The sequence below is a fragment of the Misgurnus anguillicaudatus genome, chromosome 13, assembly GCF_027580225.2.
Source record: "Misgurnus anguillicaudatus chromosome 13, ASM2758022v2, whole genome shotgun sequence".
Classification (NCBI taxonomy): Eukaryota; Metazoa; Chordata; class Actinopteri; order Cypriniformes; family Cobitidae; genus Misgurnus; species Misgurnus anguillicaudatus.
Genome location: NC_073349.2, coordinates 30,122,422 through 30,130,788, shown reverse-complemented (window position 1 = coordinate 30,130,788; position 8,367 = coordinate 30,122,422). Strand labels below are relative to the sequence as shown.

The window sequence follows — 8,367 nt, the reverse complement described above, 5'->3', positions numbered from 1 at the left end:
CCCATATCTGAAATCTAAATATTTGGCAATTATAAGATAAAGCAAAGTGCAACCCATACTGTACTTTTTTTTATCATAGCCTAAAAGCGATGCAGGTGATGTATGTATTTGGTGCCTCAGATAGATAGACACATTTTTTTGTTCAGGCACGTAAAAACATACTAGTAACGTTAATGCTCACGTGTGTAGTGTAAAGTTAGGCTAAATACAGTTTACAAACCATGATTTTTATTTCATACCAGGCCAAATGCACATAAAAACATACTAGTAACGTTAATGCTAACGTATGTACCGTAAAGATAGGCTAATAACTTAATATATACAATTTACAAACACCATTTCGACACGGTTCTTTAATACCAGACCACATGCACGTAAAAACATACTTATAAGTTAATACCTATAATGCGCACGTATGTAAAGGGATAATAACGTAATACCGTTTACAAACACAATTTCAACACGGTTTTCTCATGTCAACACTCATGCCACGCCACCTAAAAATGTATGTTTTCTGCATTGTTTTCGCTTATTGACTATTAATAACAGTTTACTATTTATTGCTGTTTTAACATTTAAATTGTCTTACCTGAAAATATTAACCAGGAAATACCCCAACGTTGCTGCGTTATCCAGCCAACGTCCAGTCATCGGTGAACTGGATTCCTCTGAGTGGATCTGGAGTCTTCTATTGTAGTTTATGATAGCAGCCATCTCGCCTTCTGCGCAACATGCCCCCTGGACTATATCTATGGACTGATAACCACTTATAACGCTGACTCAATAGAGTGATAAGATTTGAAGCGGGTGCTATCCATACATGTCTAGCAACTGTGTATAACATTATTTAGCAGGCATAGTATTAGTACTTGTCCTACCAAGTTTTTTTTTAATACACCAATCAGACTTTTATTTACAGTCAGTTAACAAGTGCTTCCATGGGGCGCTACTGGGCCCTAAAACCGACATGTATTCTACTCAACTTTGTTAAATCACATTTATATTAAAGAATTTTATATTTAAACCATTTTTGTATAGTTGCATAATGGTTATGTTTCGGTTTTTTATGTGTAGTTTGAGAACATCTGAATGATATAAAAAGAATCAAAACTAACATTTCCTTAACTTTGCAGAATTAATATTTAGATCTGTTTTACATTTATGACCAGGGGTATCTTAGACAAATAAAAGAGAAAAAACCTAACTGTATGTATTTATGCATGTCAAAGGGATTGTCTAGAGCAGTGGTACTCAAACTTTTTCAGCATCCGGCCCACTTTGTGTACGGTGCATTCCTTCGCGGCCCCCCCAAAGAAAATTGATGACAAAAACAGTTTGAAAACTTCACATTTTAATTAAACAAAACATTAAATGATACAAAGTAGTGTATAATTTATTTTTTTTAGGTTTAATTTCACAGAATTCATGATAAATTAATGTGTTTTATAAATTGTCATAAAACTGGGGCCCCCCTGGCACCATCTTGCAGCCCCCAGTTTGAGAACCACTGCTCTAGAGTGTCAAAAGTGTCATTTTAAGTACCATTCCAAGTTGTGCAAACATGTATAGAAGCACACTAATTACACATACTTTGTTTATTTCCATATTTATTTATCAATCAACACAGACAATATTGCCCTACAGGTACTACTGCATGGCTTCCTCTGAGACCCAGGTACTCCTCCACTTCTTGCCACTATGGAAAAATAAACAGACCGAAGTGATATTATGAAATCACCCTTTGACAAAATGTGTGTCCACAAAGTGTGTGTATGCTTCGACATGTTGAAAAGATGTTTTGTTTATGCTTTGTTTTTTTACAATTTGAAAATGACTTTCTCATTTTTAAAAGAGAAAATGTGATAAACATTTAGATCACAATTACCCTAAGGATCATGGAAGGATAGTTTCTTAGGTGAATAATATAGTTTTAATTATTAAATTAAGCTACTAAATATATGTGTATACTGACCAAGATGTACAAGGCTGCCATCGGAAAAGAAATTCTTTTCTTCCCTGTAAAGAACATATAAGACAAAAATGTTATCAATATCTGTTATACAATCAAATTTCAACCATTTTCAGGCTGTACAGCATAAGGAATAAAGGAACTGATTTATGCTACTTATATTTTCATGTACTTGTTTACCTAATAATAATACAAAAACAATGGTACTATCCTGGGTTGGATTCCTAATTATAATTATTTACTAAAACTGCTTCAGTAGGAAAAGGCACGTGTAATAATCTCATTATTTTGAGGGTTCTAAGTATGGGATAATGTATAACAAGGCGGTTGTTATAGTGAATACAACCCTGACAGGCTGCATTGGGACTCTGAAGGGGTTGTATTCGCTGTAACTACCGCCTCGCTATACATTATCCAGCTTATTACATGGCTACCTACCAAATAAATAATAAATTTAACAAAATATTTATTTAAAAATTATTGTATTGCTTCTGCTAAACAGAACTGCGTCCATAGCAAAAAATAAGACAGCATTCTACATTGGAATTCAACCAAGCCATGTAATAAGTAAGGAATAATTGACGACGGGCCATTGAATTATAAGAAAATAATGCACACCCAAGGTGGTTATGCGGCACGATGCGAAGCGCGCGATACACCGCGGGAGTGCATTATTTTCTTATAATTCAAAGGACTGGAGTCAATTATTCAGCTTATACCACAATTACCAAAAATATGGTGCCTATTTTAAAGACATTTAAAGGTAAGGTGTGCAGTTATTGAAAAATAATCAATACCCATGGAACATTTCTAAAGCAATCAGAATAAAGCATTCAACAGCCCCTAATATAAAGAGGAATAATCTGTTGTAATGAAGTGGCTTTTTTCTTTCTTGATTCTGACCAACCTCCCTAACTCTCTCCCTCACAACTTCTCCATGGTACACATCCTGGCTGTTGTGTGAGCATTCTGAAATGCAACAATACACATCTGTAATTACAATTAAGTAAATAAAATAACAAAAAGAAACTAACAAATAACATTGAAACAACTTTAAACAATCTAAAAAATGGGATATGGTAGTTTATTTAACAATTATCAGCAATATAAAGATGGAAAAATAATTACCATACCATTATTTTTTTGTTTACGTTTCCTTTGTGTTGGCATGTAGAACACATTGGCATTGGCAGCAGTGGCGGGGTCATTGGTGGCAGGGGCGGAGTCATTGGCCGAGTTATTGGTGGCAGGGGCGGAGTTATTGGCATCATCGGCGGAGTCATTGGCGTCAGGGGCGGAGTCACTGGTGGCGTCGTTGGCGGCAGGGGCGGAGTCATTGGTGGCGGCATCAGCGGAATCATTGGTGGCAGGGGCGGAGTCATTGGTGGCATCGGTGGAGTCATTGACAGCTGAGGCGGGGTCATTTGCAGCAGAGGTGGCGTCATTGGTAGCAGAGGTGGCGTCATTGGTAGCAGAGGCGGAGCTGTTGGCTGTAGAGTTTAGGGAAAAACATTCTTAGAAAAATACTGTTTCATTTATAATTAAACCTATTATATTTCAATGTATCATAATTGTACATATTACAAAAATATTTACAGTTCAGGTTGGTGGCAGCAGAGGAGTCGTCATTGGCTGCAGAGATGGGCTCCACAAACACAGAGGTAGACACATTGGCTGTAGAGGTTTAGGAAAAAAACATTCTTAGGAAAAAATGGTTACATTTATAATTAAAAATATTATATATTAATTTATTACAATTAGACATTTAACAAAAAAATGTACAGTCCAAGCTGGGGGCTGCGGAAGAGTCATTGGTCGTAGAAGGAGAGTTTTTGGCCAGTGCAGGGTCCAAGACCACAGGAGAGTCGTTATTGGCAGTAGAGGCTGTTTTGTTCCAGGGAAAAAATACATTCTTAGCGTTATTCATTATAAGATTGTTATCCTAGCGGTGATTTAATCGTTTCATGCACCTTTAGCATGGTGTCGGCTTAACTGAATACACAATATTTACTAACCACAAACTTATTATACTATAGCTGAATATTCCTGCCATATGCCATACGTTACTTCGGCACAAGCACCCATGGCTGATAATGTAATACTTCCTTTTTGCAACATAATTTAAAATATGTATTGTGAAAAGTGCTATACAAATAAACCTGAATTAATGTATAATGAGAATTTTGAATAATTTTTCACAGTAAGTTATTTTTTTGTTTATTTTGTAATTTGAGCTACAGGGAGTGTGATGCTTTGGGCAATGTTCTGCTAAGAGGTCTCAGATGTCTAGTGTCCATGCACAAACGGGTCATGGCGGATTTGATAGCAAAAGGGGGACCAACACAATACTAGGAAGGTGGTAGTAATGTTATGCCTGATCTGCTTGTGCGTGTATTTATGTATGTATGTATGCATGTATGTATGATGACTGCATGTATGTACGATGAATACAGTCTGTGAAAAAAGACCACCATAATAATACAAAGAGCTTTTCAATTGGTATATAAATGTGTACATATAAATACCTCTTACAACAGCCTCATATAATCTCTGCATGACTGGTACTGAGTGATGCCTCTGAATGTTGACGTTTTTGACAAAAACTTTTGTGGAACGATGCTGGCCTCTCTGTGATGTAATAAAAAGCATTGGAGAGAAGCCCAGTAATTCCATCTTATGAAGCTGAGAAGAGAAAACAAAATGTTTTAAACAAGAGTACACAGTCAAATGAAAAACTATGCTCTTATCCACTATCTACTCAAATAAATATTTGTCTTTTGTTTACTGAACTGAATTATAGTTGTAATAATTATAATAAATAAAAAATATATATATTTTATAAATTAAACTTACAAGCAAGTCCACACAGTTCATAATTTTGTTAGAATTGCCATGTTTTTTTAATTTGGCTGCCCACTGATCATCAAATTTTTCTTTTTGGGCTTTCAAGTTTTTCTTTTGTAGTATCTTTACTCCACAGTATTTGCAGGTTTTGGAGGCACTGCCGATTTCTTTTGAGCAAGCACTACACTGGAGTGTTCTGGATCCAGGTGCCATTGTGTCAGTGAGTGAGTGAGAGAGAGAGTAGGAGGGTGAGTGAGTGAGTGAGTGAGTGAGTGAGTGAGAGTAGGTGAGTGAGTGAGTGAGTGAGTGAGTGAGTGTGAGAGAGAGAGAGTGAGTGAGTAAGTAGGAGAGCTTTCGCAAGTGATGGCTCTTAAAAGAGCCGTTGGTTTAATTGTTGTGGAGTGTGTAAATGGAGGAGTATGAGATGTATGTGAAGAAACTGCAAGACAAAAAAAATTGCGAATTACAACTTTTGGATATTTTTTTAAATTCTTTATTTACTAAACATTGTATGTGTATAACTATTTACAACAAACCACAAGATCCGCCCACTATCATAAGTCTATATAATAAGATAAATAAATGAATAAAACGGTTATAGAATAAAACTGACCAAAAAAAAGAAAGATCTGAATGTCTAAAGATTTCTGAATTGTACATCAAATATATTAAAAGCATAGTGTTGTTGTTACTGTTTTTTTACTATGTATAAAAGTAAACTAACTGTGGTAAAAACATGGTACGATTTGTTTACTATAAACACAAAATACCACAGTAGAAGTACATTGGTAGTTAATTCCAAAAATATGAATATAATAAAATGATCGAAGATCTGTCACGTGACTAGCTTTTAATCACGCGCTAATCACCCACCACTGGATTATGTGTTGCTTTTAACTTATTTTGAACAAAAATAATGTAACGTTAATATAGATGACTAATACAATTCAGTGAACATTTAGAAGCCGATCTGGATTAATAAAAAACATATAAAGAATTTAATATCGAACAACAAGACACTTTATGGTATACTCACAAAGATGTGGCGCGTTTGCAAATAGATGATAAATATCGCGATGATGTGCGAACGAGATTTGGGTCACTCACAGTGGCACACCTAAAATGGATGCAGAATATTTATTTATAGTTTCAATAAAAAATTGTTTTACTTTACTTGGGCTATTGTTGTTTACTTAGAATATATATATATTTTAAATAAACCATTTTACGCGTAAGTTAAAAATATTTTATCTGACCCCTTGTGTCCATGGCGACGGGTCATGATTGTCACGTGACACACCGCAACAACAATAATGTATGCTTTTCGTTTTATTTCGTTGTTCCTTTATTTATTAAACATATTAACTAACTTGCTTACCATGTCAACCATCTAATATTCCGATCCTTCGTTTAAAGATCTTAATAAATGATCTTGATCTTTAACGATGTGGGTCCCGTCCACCGGATTTACACCACCTGAATTCCCCAGCGTTTCTGGTAATCATGCCTGCTGGGCACACACAGATGTTCAGATGCACAACCAGAGTCACTTTTTGGCTACCGGACCGGGTCACGCTTCTTGAATGCGATGATGAACAAAATCGTATGGTATAGTACGATTTAACCTATTCGTATGAATTAGCACGAAATCCCTGCAACACAGGGCTATGTTAAATGCGATGAACTAATCGTACGATTTCGTACGAGCCAGCTCGTATGATTTCATACGATTTAGCCACTTGGTTAAATCGTTTGAATTATTACGAATTCGCGCTAAAAGCTGACTCTCCTTGCTTTGAGTGAACCCTTGGTATTTCTAGCTGATGTGATCCTAATGATCTCAGTGATCTGATGGGTTTATATTCAACGAGCATATCAGCAATGTATTGAGGTCCTAGTCCACTGAGTGATTTATATACCATTAATAATACTTTAAAGTCAATCCTAAATGTAACTGGTAGCCAGTGTAGCGACCTGAGGACTGGTGTGATATGTTCATATTTTCTGGTTCTGCTCAGAATCCTGGCAGCAGCGTTCTGAATGAGCTGGAGCTGTCTAATGGTCTTTTTTATGAAGGCCAGTGAGGAGACCATTACAATAATCCACCCTGCTGGTGATGAAAGCATGCACAAGTTTCTCTAAGTCTTGTCTGGAAACAAAGCATCTAATTCTTGCGATATTTTTGAGATGATAATATGCTGATTTAGTTATTGCTTTGACATGACTACTGAAACTAAGGTCAGACTCCAGAATCAAACCAAGATTCCTGACTTGATTTTTAGTTGTTTGACCCCTAGCTTCAAGGTATGCATTCACCTTGAGAACTTCATCTTTGTTTCCAAACGCAATGATTTCAGTTTTCTCTTTGTTTAACTGAAGAAAGTTTTGGCACATCCAACTGTTAACTTCATCAATGCATTTGCAGAGGGAGTCGAAGGGGCTGTAGTCGTTAAGGGATAGAGCTAAGTAGATCTGAGTGTCGTCTGCATAACTGTGATAGGCAATTTGGTTCTCTCTCATTATTTGGCTTAGTGGGAGCTTATACAGGTTGAACAGGAGTGGTGCTAGAATTAAGCCTTGCGGGACTCCGCATGTCAAGGATGTCCACTCAGATTTATGGCCACATATACTTACATAATAACCTCTCCCTTCTAAGTATGACCTGAACCATTTTAGGACCATTCCAGAAAGCTCGACCCAGTTTTCCAGCCTGTCAAGAAGTATGTTGTGATCAACAGTGTCAAAAGCAGCACTGATAGTTTGCCTGTGTCTGTATTGAGGCAAATATAATTTATTATCTTTATGAGCGCTGTCTCTGTACTGTGGTGTGGTCGGAAACCAGATTGAAAAATGTCAAAGTAACCATTAGGCCGGTGACACACTGGATGCGTAGCGTATCTGTTGCGTGTCAGTTGCGTGGCGGCTGCGGCACGTTTTCTGTGTCTGTACATACCAGAAGCATACCTGACTCGGCGCTGACGCGCTGCTGTTGCTATAGGTGACATAGAGGGAACTCGCCGACAGACCAGGCTTTTGTCTTCACAACAACAATTTCAACTTCATGTTAAGCATAAATATAAAGCTAATAAAGGAGACATTCAACAGTATTGATGCCAAAATGGACTATGTTTGACAGGTGCATATTTGAAAATCGATCATTATTTATTTGTGTATATTTTAAATTACATTTATATCTGAATGTATGTCAACCTATAGACTTTCAAACATCAAAATGTCATTCATTTAAATGTATTTGTGTACATTTTGCTATTCTATTTTGCCTGGAAAAGCTTCCAACACGCTTGCGTCTCGCGTGAAAAATAGGCGTCGGTTCTATTTCTAGCAAGCACGCGTTTTCCGCACGGCTCGAGCCGCGCCTGAGACGCACGTCTCATGCAGGCAGTCTGCAAGCTCTAACCTGTTAACATGGAAGCCGAATTAAAAACGGACACGCCACGCAGCTGAGACGCTTACGCCACGCATCCAGTGTGTCACCGGCCCTAGAAATTAAGAATTTGTTCAGCTGAATGAAAACAACTTTTTCAATGATCTTG

The 8,367-nt window shown here is 36.9% G+C and overlaps 1 protein-coding gene across 2 annotated transcripts; it reads right to left on the bottom strand.

Moving 5' to 3' along the window:
* Positions 1-1,590: 1,590 nt before the first annotated feature.
* On the bottom strand, positions 1,591-5,335 carry LOC141369339 (uncharacterized). 2 transcript variants are annotated; one of them, XM_073875561.1, is made up of 8 exons: positions 4,823-5,332; positions 4,495-4,651; positions 3,752-3,853; positions 3,566-3,643; positions 3,103-3,459; positions 2,877-2,938; positions 1,973-2,016; positions 1,591-1,696 (listed from the first exon to the last, which is right to left on the bottom strand). In XM_073875561.1, the coding sequence occupies exons 1-8, from the start codon at positions 5,024-5,026 to the stop codon at positions 1,648-1,650; spliced, it is 1,053 nt and encodes a 350-aa protein (XP_073731662.1). In that variant the 5' UTR covers positions 5,027-5,332; the 3' UTR covers positions 1,591-1,647. The 2 variants fall into 2 exon arrangements, with proteins under 2 accessions (XP_073731662.1, XP_073731663.1); XM_073875562.1 differs by lacking the exon at positions 2,877-2,938 and having other exon boundaries at positions 4,823-5,335.
* Positions 5,336-8,367: the final 3,032 nt, after the last annotated feature.